Raw genomic sequence first — 19550 nt, 5'->3', positions numbered from 1 at the left:
GTACAATACAAGAACCAAACCGCCTTTGGAATAAAGCCAGGCACAACTCCACCATCCATACCATTCCCTGAGTCAAACTGCAGTTACTTCCTCAGTAATTTTGGTTTCATGGCTGTTAAAAAAAGATTAGGAATTATACATGTACTATTTCAAACAAGAATTTTAAGTATTACTCTCATAATCCCTTAATAAAGGAACAAGCTGATAACAGATGAAACTCTCCTCATATTAAGCTTCTGCTTAAACTTCACATTAATACAGCTCTAGAAGGAAGGACTACTAAGTAATCCAGTTGGTAAGTGTGAAATTGGGGTTACATGACAATCATTTTCAGTCTTAGCTACAGCTCATGCAAATTCTCATAAAGAGTAAAAAGTTGCATTAACTCAGTCTCCTGCCATATGAAAACAATGTCTACATAAGAATATTTCCAAAAAAGACAATGTTTTGCAAATCGGAATAAATACACTCTGGCTGCATGTAAACACAAAACAATGAGAAACCCTAGCAGTGAGTTAAGCAACACAGAACACTGCAGAAATCAGTTCCCTTCAGTTTTCAGTATTGTTAACACTTTTTCCTCTCAGTGAGTTGCTGGCAAGGCCACACATGCTTTCTTTTATAGGTATGCAGAATCTTCAAGTCTGATGAATAAAACCTCCCTCTGCCCCTACCAGAAAATGAGGAATTTCTCTCTTAAGCTGAAATCCTAGTAAGCCAGGAAGGTACAATAAAAGCAAGAGTAGAGTTAACTTACGTCTGCTTCACAGCAGTAAGCTGGGTGCTACAAATGTGTTTTCTCTTGAAGAGCCTGGCAACATTGAAAAGACAACTCATCAGGCCTCAGGGTACCAAGACTCAGTCCATTCCATATTTAAGATATATATACTTGCCTTACTAATCACCAGTTCTCAGTTTCAGCAACACTCATCAGTTTTCCTTTCCTATGTACTCTGGCATCCTGACAATAACTGCTGGTTCACCTTCCCACTTCCATCCCGTTTACTACCTTATTTTTTTCCATCATTTTAGAGACAGGTATTTTTACTTAGCGTATTTCTTGGCCTTTACAATGACAACTGAGAGAACCTCACACTGTTCAGTGTGCTTCAACACCCCTCCATGAGTTAAGTTACTTAGGCAGTATTATCTTCATTTTACAGGCAGGGAGAACAGACAGAGAAAAATGACTGACATTTGAAAAGCATTTAGAAAATTTAGAGTTCTTAACTTTTAGACTCTAAATTAATGAACTAGGAACCTAAGTAATTTCATTGTTTTTGACATATTGCTCTAAGTTATATGCCAAAAGTAGTTGTGTGAGAAGTCAATATGTGATTAAGCTGAGGTCTGAACCAGGATCTCCAAAACTAAGAAAGCACAGAACAGAATGTTCAAGTCACCAATATGACTCAAAACATACTTTATTCAAAGAACAAAATTCATGGACAAGACAATTATGTTTACAAGAAAGTCAAGTGGTAAAGAAAAATTTGATTACTATTGAAATTAACTTTTCATAAAGTTTCATATTTTGGTTAAGGTTCTGGATAAATATATAACCATATCATACTGAAATATTAACCTAGTAGTTTAATATTTCTGTAACAATCAGGTGTACCTGCAGAGTCTACTCTCATGGTAATGCTTGTATATTCAATAGTTTCTTCACAGATTCCTTATACTGAGACATGTTATTTTCTGTTTCACCTTCATTTTTAAGTGCAATTACGGAGTTTCTATAATTTTTAACCACTTCTGATGCAAGAAGCTCTTCCTTAGTTACACTACTGACATTCTCTGAGGCTTTTATTCGAAGTAGGGTATCCAAGGCATTTTTCTGAGAGCGGCTATTTTCCCAAATATACTCTTCCATGTCTTCCTCAGCCTTCTCGCTCTCCCACGTCTCAATTTTCTGAAAGAAAATACACATTGTCTTAAAAACTACTCAAGACTGAAACAAAGCTACAATAATTGGAAGAAACTTATCTCTATACCAATTCACTTTAAAAATTACGTTCGTCATGGAAGATACTTCCCCTCCTCTGAAGTACAGGGCTTGTAACTCAAGCCTCAAAATTCAAAAGGTGCCTGTATGCCATACATTTTCTGTGCAGAATGAGTTTCCTTCCTCCCACTTAGCAAGTTCTTTATGTATCTGGCAAACATAACTAGATGAGTCAGAACAGGAAAAAAAGCTTATAGACTAGACATGATGAATAACAACAAATCATCTAAAAGTAATAATTTTAAATGACCCTAAATATTCAAGCTTTGGAAGTAGCCACCTAGCTATTACATTCCTAGCATATTATTTTGATACATTTACACTGGCTATAAGATGCAACTCAAGACATCTCATATCGAGTAACGATGATGAGGGACAGCAATCCTTCATTGTTTGGGAAATGTTTTAATTGTGACTCATAAGAAAAAGCACCACCAATCAATCTATTTCCTCTTCCTGCAAAACAAACTGCTCTTCGAAAGAATCTCTATCTGCAAGGCACTAATTTTTACCTAATCAGTAATAGTAGACAGGATACTGGGGTTATTTAATCTGGATAAGAGAAGACTCAAGGGGGACCTTATCGCTCCCTACAAATACTTGAAAGGAGGATGGAGCAAGTTGGGGGTTGGTCTCTTCTCCCAAATAAGGAGTGATAGGACAAGAGATGACAGCCTCAAGCTGCACCAGGGGAGGTTTAGACTGGATATTAGGAACAACTTCTTCACCGAAAGGGTGCTCAGACATTGGAACAGGCTGCCCAGGGGAGTGGTGGAATCACCATTCCTGAAAGTGCTCAAAAACCATGTATGCGAGGCCCTTAGTGACATGGTTTAGTGGTGGACTTGGCAGTGCTGGAGGAATGGTTGGACTTGATGATCTTAAAGCTCTTTTCCAACTGAGCTGATTCTATGATTCTTTGAGAAGTTGAACACAGAAGACATAAACCCAGTGCCTGTAAATACTTGGCTTCTGCAGCTGCTCTTCATAAATTTTGTATATTGAATGTTTATTGTACGTTAGTAAATAGATATGCTTTGTAGATATATCTGTATTTTTATATAATGTAGATTGTATATTTATTTGCATATTTGTAACTATTTAGTACTTTACTGGTGTAAACACAGTATCCTTATTTCAACTATGTAAGAAGCACAATTTGAAATATTTTTGGTGCTCATGTTTTTCTTACAGTTGTAGAAATCATATCTAAATAAAAATTATATTTTCCCTGGAGTAAGTTCAAGGAAATATTATAGTAAATCATTTACATCATATGGATAGGTGGATTTTATTTTTTAAAATCCCCTGCCAGAAAGGGCTCTGAAGTAAATTTTCAGCTAGACTATGCAGAGTCCAAACAGATCTGGCAATCATGAGAGGGTTGGGTTTCGTTTCTTTTTGCTTTGGTTTTATGGGAGTGGGTTTGGGGGTTGTTTTTCATTAAAAGTACTCTGTCCACTAGTAACGAGGATGCTGCAGTCAAACCACAATATTTAATAACCTTTAATTAAGACCCAGAGTTATTTTTTTTCCTAGACACCTGTGTGCTTGGGTGTCTCTATCTGAATTTAAAAATACTTTAACAAATGCTGCATACTGCACTGGTAAACAGAATCGTTTGTCTTTTAAATCTCCAAGTCCAAATGTTTAGTCAGAAACAGTGATTAACACTGCTAAAAGGCTCATATGACTGACATTAAAGCCTGGACATAATACAACACAGAAGTGAAAGAACCTCATTCAATATTTAGAGGGGAAAAAAAAAAAAATAAAGGACAGCCTGTATTGCTGAAACAGTAGTGGAACAAGTGGGTATAGGAGAGTACCCCTTGTACTTTTGAAAAATCCTGCAATTCAATGTGGAGATTTAGATAGTTTTAAATTAACTACATCATCCTGGTTTACATATCCTTTGTTTATCTATATAATGGCTATCCACGACATTTTTTTCCTAAACTCCAAAAGGATTTTAAAGCTAAAACTTCTCTCACAGGGATAAGGTTTCTCAAAAGTAAGGGAATATGGGTGTTACCCCTGGACCAAACTCATGTTTGAAGTTCAAACAAAAGATCACTGTGAGGCTTTTAAACACCTTTAAGTTATAGTAGAGATAAAAACTAATTACAGTTATGAGACTACATTTATCTCTTCAGGAAAATCCTTCTCTGCACACATTAACTTACAGGATTTTGGAGATGCATGCTGATAAACAGATTAAGATTTACCTCTCTCTTTTGAGTGATACAGAGTAAGGTTTTAAAGGAGGTCAAAGAATCTCTTCAGTATTTCTTTCTTGGAATCCTTCCCAGTAGAATGGCGTGTCAAAATTGGTCTTAAAATAAAAACTGACTTCTGGGGAAAAGGGAGGCAGGAAGGGATTTGACAGTAGGGGGAGATTTCAAAATGCATTCCTCAGCCCTGCTACAAAAAGCTAGTATCCATTGCTGCAATGTTGGTGGCCATGCCTCAAAATGAAAAGTTATCCTACTGTACACAAGTCCAGACATACATCACAAACAGGAAACTGAACAGAAACCAGATATTTGCAAACTGACTGTATTGAGCAAAACTTAAATACCTTTCCAATCAGATTTACTGCAAGAGAAAAAGTGAATCTGGAACTATATGTTCATTTGAGAAAGCACTGTAGGTAGACAAGCACCTATGAACTAAATAGTGGAAATGTTACAAGTGTTGTAGACTTTATTTAAAGTGTTATGAAGAAAAATAATGAGACAATATAAGAAACTTCAAAAATGAAGTCTTCATCACTCAAAGTTTTGTTACTTGATTTTGTCCCCTGCAAATTTAAAATGCTAGTGAACACTGCACAAAGTGCCTTACAAATGGGAATGTGTCTGCAAAAAAAGGAGTACAAGTGTGCCATTGTCTGATGTTTTTCTAGAAACCCCACTTAGTGAATGAGGTTACAAATCAAGAATGTATTTTTCTTCAATGAATTCACTTAAAATGATTGTTTCATTCTATCACATGTAAGACACAATCTCAGAAAGTAATAACCAACCTGGCAATAACCAACCTGGCTAAAGATACACTAAGCTGATAATTTCAACTGTTTCTCATACCAAAACTTTCAGTAAGAACTGAGGTGGGAAAAAAAAAAAACCAAAATCACCAGCAAACTTTTCATATATAGTCAAAGGAACTAAACCTATTACTATAAGAGGCATGGAAGTTGGTTTTTTTTTTTTTTTTTTTACACTTCCAAATGCAAATATAATATTTTTTTAATGTCATAAACCACATAAGGATTTGTTTCAAATAAAATCTTTTATGCTACAGTTTAAGCCAGTTATTTTTTAAGGTTTACAAGCCTTTATAGTGCTTAATCTGAAGTGCTGACGCAGTATAAATCAGTCCTCTGCTGTTTCTTTGGGGAAAAAAGTGTTTTAACTAGAATTTTTAAGTGGCACACAAAAATCTTCAAGGCAATTAAAAACATGACTTGTAAGTCAATTTCCTTGTGAATGGTTTGAACACTTAAAAATTTAATGCTGTTTATGTTTAGCAAGACCAAGTATGTCAGTGTTTGTTTTGTTGTTTGGTTTTTTTTTTTAGGAGAAAGAAAGTCCTTTAAGTTGCAAGTCAGATTTCAAACTCTATAGAGCCTAGAATAAATACAGCAACAGCACAGGGTAGATAAATCCTCTAGAGCATCAAGGTGTCACAAGAAATACTGTGAGGACTAAACATTCCAGTAAGTTACAAATGCAAAACAGAAAGGAGAACAGGCAGAGAAGAGATTTGCCTCAAAAAATACTATTGAAGTAAGAGATGCTATCATACTTAATGATACTCACAGGCTTAATCTCTGGTTATGTCACTAACTTAAGTGTTCTCACAGGTCAACATTATCTAGATTGCCTTTTAATAAATTAAGGACAACACCCCACTCCTCTGGCCAAAGTGGCTGCATGTATTTTCTAGAAAATCCAGGCTCTGACAGAGTCATTTGTAAGGTATTTATCTAACTCAGTTTGTAAGATTCTGATCTTATGGAGTGTTTTGTTATGCCCGATTAAGGCTTCATTTCACTCTGACATTCAGACTGAAAATTAAACACCTGTAAAAACTGTATTTATGCTTCAAAAATGTGACTTGTTTCTCAAGCAACTAGAAATATAGGCTTAAACACAAGGTACTGCACAAAGCCTACTATAGTCTGAAATGCTACAAAGACAATTTTGAAATCAACCTTTTGCTTCACTGTTTTATCCTTTGTGGTTCCAGGCAACAGCATAAAAAAAAAAGTTTAACCTTTTTTCACTACAACGCAATGATTCCCTGTCAGCAAAACTTTTTCCTTTGATTCTATATGTTTGAATTCAGATCACCAGAGAATATTTATTAAATTTAACATCTACTGTGTCACTTACCTTCATCTTTTCTGACTCGCATTAATGATGAAGCCTTGGGTTGTTAGTTTTTGAGCACTGGTGAGTGCAAAATGAAATTTAATACATACTTCAAAACAAAGTATATATTACAACATTTCCAGACCACCCTTACTTCAGCCTCAGCTTGTGTTATTTAAACCATATATAATGACATGCTGAGAAAGAACACTATTGTAGGAAGGGCATAATTATATCACACACTTCATTATTCTAAGATCTCAAAGTCAGGAGATTTACACTAAGCAGTCTTCAGTTATACTAAAAGGTGCCCAGAGCTCTACATCTGTCTCTCCCAGGTACATGCTCTAATCACTTGGCTACAGCCCTCCTTTTCATTCAATGAACCTTGAATTTTCTGCTGCCCAGAGAGAATTGCTTCAGCAAGACTTCAGATTTTCTCCTTCCACCCTCCATCTTAACCCATGTGTCACATCATGAGTGTTCAGAATATGAAGTTAAAGTATACTTTTGAAACCTAAGTAACCAGAGACCTGCTTAGGTTTCAGAAGTGGACCTGTACCGTATATTTTAGGCTGAATTACAAGGTAAACTGCTGCAGTGAAAACTGCAAAATTCTACTGTTACAACGTTCTACTGGCACAACCTGAAGTGAAAAAAGAAATAGCTTACTTGTAATCGTTTAAAATGACTGTAGATGAAAAGAAGGCAACACAATTTAAGTGCTAACTGGTCTAGAGAAAAGCTACATAATGTATTTTAGGATTATCACCAATGAATATGCAAAAATATTCATTGAGCTGCATGCATACACCGACTCCCCACCCCAGCAGTGGTTTGCAGTTGAATGCTCTACTTAAAAAGGAATGCAAAAGAAATGTGGGACAGTTCCCTCAAATTCATTCTAACTACACAGCTTTGGGGTTCACAAATTTTACTCAAGCCTCTAGTGCCACTCTGTCCATTCTTCACGTTTTTTCCTTCCCTCCCCTTTCTACTTCAACTTCCCTGTCATTTCATTTCAAGTACTATTAACGTCTACAATGCAAACACAATGCAAAGAGATGCACCCAGAACACCCTTTGGCTATTACTGTACACATTCAGCAGCCACTTTCCACATATCCCTACTTCTATATTCCTTCTTTTTTACTGTTTTTTAAGTCTTGATTCTTTTTTACCAGACTCCCATAACCACATTACTAGAAAAAGCTAGAGTTCAGAAGTGTGTACAGCATTACTCCACAGTTATTCTTGGTATGTTAGATTAGACCTTTTACTTTAAGAAACACACTGGAGAACAGCTTGCAACTTTTGTCCCTTTTATAAGCAGTATAAATGATTTTCCTTACTGGGAAATTAACTTCCTGCTCCACTTGTTTCCCTTTATGCTTTCAACTTGTAACAGAACTTTTACTTTTTAGTGATAAACTATTAATCTGAGGAGCGTGAAGAAATCAGTTCATGATCTTTTTAACCACTTGAGGGCAGCAAACTCTTGCTTTTTAAACACCACTTAATAGGTTTAGAAGATGTTACAGCATTCAAGAAGCACCATGGTTTAAAGATCACAGAAACACAAGAGATTGAGTTGCTGTTTAACAATCTACCTAGTATATTTCACCCTTTCATTGATTAAATAAATCCAAGCACAATCCTAAAGGACAATTTGAAAGGAATCACAGAAAAAGTCCAAAGAAGGTAAATCCAATCCTTACCATATTGCACAAGTCAGGTATCTACTGAACACATTCTAAACCCAAATTGAACACAAATATTTGATTAATAATCTGAAAACTATTAAACAGGATGCAAAAGGCAAAAGATCCCCTAGTATTTTAAAATAAGAAAATAAATGTACATTCTTAAGATTTTAATATATGAATATTTTAATGATAATTAAACTCATGGGCCTGGTATCTATCTGCATTTATCAAAACTAAGGTGCCAAATGCATCACTCTAGTACACTTCTCACTTCTTATGCATCTGTGTAAGTAATAAAAACTTCAACTAAATTGAGCTTTCCATTAGATTGAGGCAGCCTATTAGCAAACCTGTAATTCAAACACGTTGAACCAAGACCACAATATGTAGACCCCTAATTAATACTGCATTCACTGTTCAGATTCATCTCAAGAAACAGCATGCTGTCTTACCAAGCAGATACTATCAATTGGCCAATATGCTGCCAGTTTTCCATACAGCCTCATAGTTCACTACATACCCAACAAAACCACAATGAACTGTCATTCTTTTAAAAAGGTTTCAGGTTCCTAAACTACTTGGATGCTCCAGTTTGTGACTAATAAAATTATGCATCACTAGCAATTAAAATATAATTACACTTGAAACTACATTTCCTGATTTATATCTGCATACAATTTTTCCTTTTATATAGTCACATCTTCAATGGTTCACAAAATTTAGTAATCCATTATTAAGACAGATCACAGAGTTATGCCACATCTAAGAGAAACAGTAGGCAAACTTTTCAGGATTGAGGACAAAATTTACATGCAGTCAGCTTTTCTTTCACTTAGCAAGAATGGAACACCGCCCTCATCTTTTTCTTGAATTCCATCACGCGCATGCATTAAAACAATGTGGCATTACTCTGCTGGGAAAGTCAGCAAGTCTTGCAATCAGTTCTATAAAAAGGATTGATGTTACTGACTACATGGAAGGTCACTTCCCATCCATCCCCCTCCAGCATTAAAGTTTGTACAAATTAAAATAAACCATACATTGTTTGCTTATGGCTTACAGCATGTATCAAACTATCTTTCAGCAAGTTATTAAAAGGCATTACCAGTGATCATGGGAAAAACAGACCAAACAAGGAAGCAAAAACCACACAAAACAAAACATGTCAGACAAATTAAAAATCATGTCTCAGGAGACCATTAAGTTCTCATTGAAATCAAAGACAATTACAAGTGATCAATGAACTCATCAAATATTAACATGGAAGTTGAAAGGTGACAAAAGAGCAAGAGACTTGCGCATATTCAATACACACTGAATATGCACACAGCAATATCACATAGCCGTGTCCTCCATCACTAAGTAATGCTAGAGCAAAGGGCAGATGTGGTGTTCGTCTGGAATTAATAAAGCAAGCAATGTCTAGCTCTCTTGTCATTGCTTAATACTGGAAACTGATCTAGCATTAATTTAAGATTTGTAATGCAATGTAATGCTGCTTGGGAGAAAAATATCCATGTGAACAAAGCACTTGAAATCTCAAGTAAATATAGCTTTTAAGATGTTAGTACAATCTGAATTTAATTTGATGCATTCTACAATTACAAAATGTATCCTTCAAGGCAACTTCCAGTGAAATAGAAATATAGCTCATTCTCCTTATGTTTTTTATGTCATCACTGCAAAAATCGAAATCAAGAACACTAAAATTCATAAAAATGCTAAATACAGATATTTAATTGAAATACTATAGAACAACTGGAAACAGGAAAAGTTAATTTTAGTAGCTAGTCATCTACAACTTAGTTAAAATAATACTTCTATGGAAATATACAGATGATGAAGGCTTTCACTGTCTGTGTGTGTGACTAATAAAGTATTATTTTATTATATAAATATATTACATATAAATATCTAATGTGACTAATAAAGTATTACATTTAAACAAAGTTAATTTATCCAAAATATAACTATGGAGTTTCAACAATAATTTCATTTTGGACTGCTATCCTGTTTTCTGTTAAAAATGGCTGTAAAATTGTGGAAGGCAATACTTACAACCACTACTATTAACCACAAAAACACACAAGGCAAATCTCAACAACTCATGGTAAAAGAAAGATCTGTGTTCTAAAGATATCTTATTATATTTAGAGGACCAAAGAACTGTAGTAAACTATCAATGAACTGGAGTAATATCTAACACATTTACAATGGATATTTCACATGCATAACCATTTAACAAAAACTGCTGGAAAAAATTCCAAACATGTCATATCTGGAATGATCATAGAAAAGTTTAAATTACACTTGCCTTGATAGAAGTATTTACCTAAAGAGTTACAAGAATTTTATGTATTTTCGGGACACTAACTCAGATGTAATGAAATCCTAAAAATAACAGAAGTGGTGAAGGATGTCCCATTCCTGAGCAAAAGGGAGCTCAGAAAAGCAGCCCTTCCTCACTTCTTCCAGCCTCAGGGAAGAGCATTTAAGAAGCAGAATACTTCCAAGTTACAGCCATGATTTACTGCAGCTTAGGAAAAGCCCAAGACAGATTCTAATTAACAGATAAGAGTTTGAAATCAGGCAAAATGTAGATACTGTGCTGTTGGCTTTCATAGCTTTAAAGCTGGTAACACACCCCTCTGCTTCTTTGGAATAGACTTGTTTTCATCCTCAAACGCTGTCACTGCAGAAAGTGCATAGATCACATGATAATCACAGAGTACACCATTTCTCTGGATACACGTAATTCATATTTGAATATTGTGTATAGGCAGCCCAACATGCTGGGTATATTTAGGAATCCTGAGAATTAAGGCATTTGTCATTAGGCTCAGGGTCATTTTTAGACTCGTTGTGAGAAACAAAGTGTTGGGAAAGAATCGCATACTAAGGTCAAAAACTAGAGAACTTCTGAAAATAGGCAAACTATGTATACAAACAGGATAGCATTTGTGAAGATAAAAATTAATGTACCCTAAGCTGACTGGGGAATTGAGATTCAAACATATGCAACTCAGCTTGGTTAAATTAAAAAAAAGTGTGGTGGAAGAGGAAAAATAATCTAAGGTAACTTACCTGAAGCTGCACAAAGTCATGGAACTTTTTACAACTGAAGAGAGAGCATGCATGTGCATTAGAGAGCAAGTTATTCACAATTGCTTACCCAGGATTCATGGTACAAAACTGTGAGGAGGTGCATGCCATAATCATAGTTCTGTCTTCTTAGTGGACATCTGAAAGTTCAAAAACAAAGCTAGTCTTTCTGAAATCAAGCCACTGTAGCATACTTTTGAATGAAATGTTAACATTAAAATTTCTAAGTTTTAATGTAGGAAGCTTAGGAAGTTTGTATTTGATTCACATGTATTTCTGAATTACACTTAACAAGAATAACATCATGAAGGCATGAATATTAAGAACAAAGAAGAACAGGCATCTGCAAGTCAGCAGGAAAGTGTACAAAATGCAAGAGTTTACAGATCTTCAGGAAACATTAAAAACCTGTTTGCCCTCTGTGCCAAAATGGAATCCAACGTAAGGGAGTCTGAACTCTCTTAAAAAAAGATTTATTTTTTTCCGCCAGATCTGAATGAAGGAGCATGACTGGTGAAAACAGCTATGAAATACAGTTCAGAACAGACCTAGCCAACAATTTAAGAAGAAAAGTTTCCATCAATGTAGCTGTAAGTCAAAACGTGACCACCAGTAAATTCTGTTGGGATAAGACATAGTCCTGCAAAACCAGTGTTTTTCTTAAAATTAGTCATCAAAACCTTCTGCTGAGAAGACACCCAGTCCCTTCTATACTGTGACTACAGGCATATTCTTTCCTTCTTGTAACCATACCTGTCTGTTGTAATTGTGAGGATATCTGTATCCTTACAGTACCGCTCTCCTACAAGTTTAACGAGCTTCTTCTTTGCATGGTCATCCAAATTCAAGTTTGAAAGTTTAACCTTCAAGTACAAGAGAAAACACCTTTAATTACTGAATAAATCCAATCTCTGCACCCAGAAAATATTTTGAGATAGTTAGACACATCTTTGATCAAGAGCTATTAAATACGCATTTGCAGAATTTCTTCTGATTGTATCACATCAGAAGTATTAACACAACAGAAGTATAATATGAATATTCAAACAATAAATTTTTTTCATCCAAATGCCAGAGCGGCTGGGGGAGAGTATTTCTACTCAAACTTTCTTTCAGAGCAAAAAAAAGAGCTGTCAGTTTAGTCTGTAGTTGTATTGCATATTTACATGTACTTCATATGGAAAAAAAAAATCCTTGTTTTTTTCTCCCAAATACATATCAGTAAAGTTAATACTAAGATATACCAAAGATCTTTATTACAAGCATCCAAAAGAGAAAGACAGACACCAATTCAATAGACAGCAAATCAGAATCCTCAAAACAATTATTGGGAGTTAATCAGAAGTATGCAAAGATGCACACAGATGACAATATAATATTGATCAAACAATAATGTGAATGGCTTGTCTTCTGTTCCAATAGCAGCAAACCCACAAACATACGATATACAACAAAGAACTATTATGTATTTAAAAAACATCCTCCCCCCTTGAAAAAAAAACAAAACACACAAAACCACAACAAACCCACCAAGTTAGTCTGACACTAGTTTCTGTGTGCAATGAGTATGACAAGTAAAACAAGCTGGTTTTAACTATCTGTTTACATAATAGTAAATAAGAAGGCCAAGAACTTTAACAGTCTAAATATACATGGTATTGGAAACATGAATTTCTATTAAGTGAGAGTTGCCAAGGAATATTAAAAACATGAAGACCTAATAGTAGTCTCTTACTAATTTGCCTACAAATTTGTGAAACCTTGCTCTTGGACCAGGGATCTGAATTAGGAGACAAATCAGAAAGGCTAAACTCTGGTATGCAATGACTATAAGGGGATGGTGAAGTTATTGCTAACAGTGGTGTGAAATGTCTATTTAAGTCAATGACAGATTGTATTAAATTTCAGCCCCAAAGGTTTCACAATATAAAGGGAAAGTGGAGACTCCTACAGACAAAATGAACTACTACAGCTCAAAGTCACCATGATTAGATGTGTTATGAGCATATGGTATCATGCAGTATTCGAACTTGTATACTGACAGAGTAAAAACACAACTAGCACTGACTGCTGCTGCTCTTAAGATAGGCTCAAATCTCATCTTGAAAACATGTTTAACTACACAGCACAATCCTAACTTTACTACCATGAGGGCAGGCAAGCACTGGAACAGGTTGTCCAGAGAGGCTGTGCCACCTCCAACCTTGGAGGTTTTCAAGATGCAACTGGAAGAAGACCCAAGTAACCTGGTTTGATCTCATACCTACCTTACTTTGAGCAGAAGGTCAGACTGGAAAATTCCTGAGCATCATTCCAACCTCAAGTATTCCATGATCCTATGATTAGAAGGCTGCCTCTCCTACCACATACACACTGATGCCTGGAGGCTTGCCAAATCTATACATAGTAATGGTACCACATTCATATGACCCATCTTTCAATACCTGTGCACTTCTGGACTCTATAAATTAGGAATAAGAGAGTCTAAGCAAGACATTGAGTACAAAGGCACTTACACATCCCTCTATAAATAGATTCTTCAGAAGTTACAATATTTTGTTTATATATCAGAGCTTAGTCTTCAGTTATAAACACACATCCATAACCTTACAACCTCAGTTCTAACATGCTTAAGGAAATCCACTGCTTTTTATTCAGACATTCAGTAAACCGTTTCCCTCATTTCCTTACAACATATCATACTTGCACTAAGGTTTTGGGGAAAAAAAAAAAAAAAGGCTGTTAGGCTGTTTATCAAAAATACTACTTACTCTTAAAGTCACCACTCTTGCTTTGGGATTACGAATAGATGTCCCTGAAGAAACATAATCTGTTGTTTTGATTTCAATAGGAAAATGCTGTTCACATTTCTCATCACTGTCCAAAGCACTTGGCCATTCAGTGCAGAAATCTGCATAATAAAGAGAAAACACTCTAATACCTGTTGGTTTGTTTGAGGATTTTTCAAATTTATTGCAATGCATCCTTTAAAAAGTTCTATTTATAGAAACTGTATTCATTTAGATAATGGCAGAGTCTCTGCTAAACTTGCTCCAGTATTTCAATGTCTTTCTTTGTACTGGATTCCCCAAAATAGGACACAGTACTCCAGATGCAGTCTCACAATTGCCAAATAGAATCACAGAATGGTTCAGGTTGGAAGGGACCTTCAAGATCACCAAGACCAACCCCCTGCCATAGCCAAGGACATCTTTCACTATATCAGGCTGCTCAAGGCCATCCAACATGGCCTTGAATAGATCCAGTGATGAGGCACCCACAGCTTCTCTAGGTAAGCTCTTCCAATGTCAACACCATCACTGTAAAAAATGCCTTCCTTATGTCCAATCTAAATACCTACTCTCTCCCAGCTTAAAATCATTGCCCTTTGACCTGTCACCACAGGCCTGGGTAAAAAGTCTCTCCCCACCTTTCTTATAAGCCCCCTTTATATACTGAAAGGCAATAATAAGGTTCCCCCAGAGCCTTTTCTTCTGCATGCTGAACAACCCCAACTTTCTCAGCCTTTCTTCATAGGAGAGGTGTTCCATTCCTCTGGTCATCTGTGTAGCCCTTCTCTAGCAGGTACTCTCTTGTACTGGGGATCTCAGAACTGGATGCAATGCTCAACAGAGGGAAAAGAATTACTTTTCTGAATATGGTGACTACACTCTTGTTAATAAAATCCAGTATGTAGTTAGCTTCCTTTGCCACAAGGGCACACAACTGACTCATGTTCAATTTTCAAATGCCCAGAAGGCTCTTCCACAATGCTTCTTTCTAGCTGTTTGCCATGCTTGTACTGTTATTCCATTCCAGATGTAGGACTCTGTAGTTGCCTTTGTCCTGTAGGACTCAATACAGCAACAAGCAAGCATACAACACTATCCAAAGCCTGACAAATAACCAGCTTCAGAGGTGGACCATGTCTCACCTTCTGTTTCATTGGGCATAGTTACCTTTTGCATTGTCTTAAAATTCTGAGAGATGGTTTTTAAAAACAGTAAAAATTAAAAATTAAAAAAAAAACAACAACAACAAAAAACAACCAAAAATAAACAAACAAACAAAAAAAACCCAACAACAAACCAAAAACTCACCTTTAAGAGCTGCACAGTGTTTCTTAATTGCAGGAGGAGTAAGATGCAAAAAATTGGGAATCTGAAACAGACATATGAAGAGTTACCAAAATAATAGCTCTTTGTCTGTTTATAAATAAAGAGGCATTACTGAAATCTGATCATACTTTCAACTTTTGTTAAGGCAGTAGAATACCCTTAATAAAATATTCAGGTAAGAAGACTATTCTCCAGCCCAATTTAACAAAAGATTTAAGTTAGCCCCATTACAAAGGTACAGGCATGATAGTCATAAAAAAAATCTCCTGATTTGGTGCATTAATTACACTTGTATTTGTTACCATTTATTTTAGAAATTAAGAATATTATCCTATTTAATATTAGAAAACAGTATCCAATACAAATATTCCAATCAAGGCAGCGCAGTCTTAGTGAATAATAATAAATTTAAAAGTTAGCACATACCAATGACATGTGTCTTACCTTCAAAAGTTCTAAGTTGCCTTCTTTTGGTGGAGGCACTCCTCTCTTCACCGGGTAACCCATTCGAATTGGGAGAGGCACAGAGGCAGGTTTAAACACAGCTGCTGTTGGATAAACACTGGTCCAGTCCTGATCAACAGCCATCTTCTCAGTTCTGGGAGGTATATGCTAATAAATTGAAAATTACAAAAGTCTGATGGGAGACATGGGTTTTTTTGAGACAAAGCAGAAGCGAAACATGCCCCAGTTATTACAGGAATAAATTTCCACAGCTAGAAATTTCAAGACACCTTTACATCAAAAGTTAGTGTTCATCTGTAAAGGAATTTTTAAAAGACAGCCTAGGCAGCAGGTCTTTCCCAATCTTCAATTGCATTTTATTTCAGAAATGCTTAGAAAGAAGTACATACATTTAGTATGTGCCAGGTCCACTTTTACTATTTACCTTTCAAAATCACACCTAATACACTACTTTTGAAATTTATGTGTGGAATAAATAAGAAAATTCCCAATGCTTAAATATTCAGGTATGAATTTTAATCCTACTTTTAAAAAACAATTTCACTTATGCACAAAACTAGATGTTTTAGTTATGCCAGAAAGCAACCACTACAAATCTTGTAAACTCAAACTAAAAACAACATTAAAATTTCTGGTTTTATTTTAAATGCAACTTTAAGTTACTTTTAAGACCTGCAGTAAAAAGTGTCAATACAGAGTAACCCTTAGCTTGTTACTGTTAATGATTTTGCCTTTATAAGAACATGGACTGAAAACAGCTGGGACATTCAAGATCTAGGTGCTGGCTCTGGGATAATCACAGTGGATTGTTTCACCAGGCTTTGACTGCAGAAGGGGTTCCTATACAAACTGTTAAGACATACAGCTTAGAAAACTTTCTCAAACACCTCAGTTAACGGCAAACAGTTTCAGTGCTTACTGATCTTACGAACTGTTGTGTCCTGCCTCTTCTTCTTGCTAAAGCTGAAAAAAAAAAAAAAGAGAAACATTTTCAATACAATTATACTCTAATTTAAACACTTTCAGGCCTTCCCCCTCCAAAAAAAACACCAACCAAAACAACGTGGCCTTTATAATACTCAGACAAACAAAGGTGAATCTGATTACAACTATTTTCAAGTATCCTATTTGAACTTGGGATTTGCTTTTTAATTATTGCTACATTAGAATACAGTATGTATTCAGCAAAAAACACTGAATGGGATTTAGGAGTGGATGTTTGGGTTCTTTCTGCCCCATTAATTTGACTTGCTTCACTACCCCACATAAGCCTTGGAAAGACTCGTGAATTTCAGTTATTTTGTTTTCCTTGTCTAAGTATCTTATAGATACAATTCTGTTCCTCCTCTTCTTTCTATATACAAATCTAAACTGAAGAATACATATGGGGCTCTGCAACAACTAATACGCAGCATTCTTTTACCCCTTTATCTGTTGTTTTTGCACTGCTTTCACAAACAGACACACTTCATTCATATCAATCTCTTTATTTCTGTTACAAACACCTACAATTTCAGGGCAGAAGACATTTTACTTCTGTAGTGCCATGTCCTCCAACGTAAAACAGATTCTTTCTGCAGCCTAGCCTGCTCTTGAATCCACAGATGACAAATGCCCACTCAGCCTTGGGAAGAATGTTGCTACAAACCTGGCAAACAAGTTTCCATTTGACCTCAGAACATCCTGAAGCTCCAGTTTGAGGCCAGGCATGACATCAAATGTTCAACGTGAGTGCACATGTCATAAGAAAATGTGAAATTCTTATTTGCAATACCTAAAAACAGGCAATATGCTGCAGGTCCACTGTAATCCTGAGTGTCCACCTCTGAAGCCCCCAACATAAGACCTGTTGGAGTGAGTCCAGAGAAGGCCACAAAGATGCTCCAAAGGCTGGAGCACTTCCCTTATGGAAACAGACTGAGAGAGCTGGGGTCTTCCAGCCTGGAAAACGGAAGACTCTAGGGAAACCTTATAGCAGCTTTCAGTGCCTAAAGGGGGGTTGCAAAAAATTTGGAGAGTGCTTTTTTCACAAAAGCGTGTGAGACAGGACAAGGGCGAACGGCTTTAACCTGACAGAGGGGAGATTTAGATTAGATATTACGAAAAAATTCTTCATTATGAGGGAGGTGAGGCCCTGGCACAAGCTTCTCAGAGAAGCTGTGGCTGCCCCATTCCTGGCAGTGTTCAAGGCCAGGCTGGAAGGGGCTTTGAGCAACATGGTGTAGTGGAAGGTGTTCCTGCCCACGGCCGGGGGTTGAAACTGGATGATCTTCAAGGTCCATTACAGCCAAAACAGTCCGCGATTCTATGATCCTTTGAATCTAGCAGTGTCTAGCAAACACCAAGTTGCTTACTTCTGTCTTCATGCTATTCATTTCCACAGCCAAAATTTATAACCGTAATCACAAAAGACTTTAAAGATAAAATAAACCCCCTCCTGCAAATACTTGCAAACAAAACGCCTTAATCAGAGCGGCCTGCAGTCGGCAGGAAGGAGGGCCACGGGCCTGAGCTCTCAGCCCGCTCCCGGAATCCCCCAGCCCCATACGGCTGCACCCCTGCCGCCACCGCAACGTATGCCTGGCTGCTCTCACCTTCCCCCTGCTGTCCTTCCTTGCTGCTCACCGCAGGCGCAGAGGAATAAGCCACGGCCCCGAAGCGAGGCGCGACCACAACCATCCCGCGGCACCGGGACAGCACGACCCAGCAACCACCCAACGCCGCGCCACTGACGGACGCCATCTTGGAGCCTGCCGCACACAGGCTACCCCCACAACCAACGTCGCGTCACGATGGTAGCCGGCTCGGGCCACAGCAGCTGGAAAGGCGAACGGGAGCAGTTCCCCGCCCTCAAGGAAGATAGGAGCGGGCGTGCTGCGGTCGGCGAGGAAAGGGGAGGTGCGGAGCCCAGTGAGGCTCCAGGGGAGGGACGAAACCATGGTAGTGAGCTTACGATCCCAGAGAGCAGGCTGGATAGCGAAGGAGGAGAAGAGAGTGCTGTAGGCCCCTTGTGTGGTGCCTCCGCCATCCTAGTGCATGTAGTTCCCGCCGCTGCTGAGGGTGCCCGCCGGATTGCAGGCTGTGGCCAAAGGGGAGTGATCGGGGTTTGTGCAGGTGGCTCTTTTCACGAAGTCAGTTTCTTCCTCTTGCAAATAAAAATTCAAGTTCTCAGTCCCTGAATGCTCTTTGTATCTTCAAAACAGGAACTAGCTCCGCCAGCTTACTCCTGAAGCAATCTCCCTGCCTTTCTTTAGCAAAATGCAAACAGGTTCAGCCTTGTGTGAACCTGGACTAAACTGCTGGTTTTTTTCGATGACAGCTTTCTTCTACTTTTTAGCACCTGTTGTATGCAAGAGTTAGTGTTCTTTATAGCAATATACTCGTATCCCTGGCCATGCTTAAAGATTTCTTGTCTTTTCATCTATTTGCTTCAGGTTACAACTTACCCGTAATGTATTTTACCCTTGCATTATTAATATAGCATAGAATTGTAGCATGGTTTGGGTTGGAAAGGACCTTAAAACCACTTAGTCTCAGCACCCCTGCCATGGGCAGGAACACCTCACACTATAGCATTGCCCAAGGCTCTTTCTAGACACAGTGCTGTTCGTGTTAACGTTTACTAAAGTGAACATCAAATTGTCTACTTCAGAAGGTTTAAAGAAACATGTATGGGATGTTCAAGTTGGTAGAATAAAGAGCTCTCAGGAATCACAACTTCCTCCTTAACCCTTATTGTCAAACCAGCCTCTTTTCTACAGCTACTTTTAAGC

The 19550-nt window shown here is 37.2% G+C and overlaps 1 protein-coding gene across 2 annotated transcripts; it reads right to left on the bottom strand.

Annotated features, from left to right (window-relative positions):
- Window positions 1-18545, bottom strand: MRPS35 (mitochondrial ribosomal protein S35). Of its 2 annotated transcripts, XR_013956810.1 has the most exons (10): window positions 18372-18545; window positions 16697-16740; window positions 15757-15924; window positions 15295-15355; window positions 13966-14105; window positions 11948-12057; window positions 11265-11334; window positions 1622-1915; window positions 758-811; window positions 1-112 (listed from the first exon to the last, which is right to left on the bottom strand). XR_013956810.1 is itself a non-coding variant. In XM_080617637.1 (8 exons), the coding sequence occupies exons 1-8, from the start codon at window positions 18517-18519 to the stop codon at window positions 1637-1639; spliced, it is 1020 nt and encodes a 339-aa protein (XP_080473763.1). In that variant the 5' UTR covers window positions 18520-18545; the 3' UTR covers window positions 1485-1636. The 2 variants fall into 2 exon arrangements, 1 of the variants encoding a protein (XP_080473763.1); XM_080617637.1 differs by lacking the exons at window positions 1-112; window positions 758-811 and having other exon boundaries at window positions 1485-1915.
- Between the last annotated feature and the right edge of the window lie 1005 nt (window positions 18546-19550).

The sequence above is a fragment of the Psittacula echo genome (assembly GCF_963264785.1).
Source record: "Psittacula echo genome assembly, chromosome: 1".
Lineage (NCBI taxonomy): Eukaryota > Metazoa > Chordata > Aves > Psittaciformes > Psittacidae > Psittacula > Psittacula echo.
The sequence above is the reverse complement of the archived record's forward strand: the minus strand, read 5'-3'. Positions and strand labels throughout refer to the sequence as shown.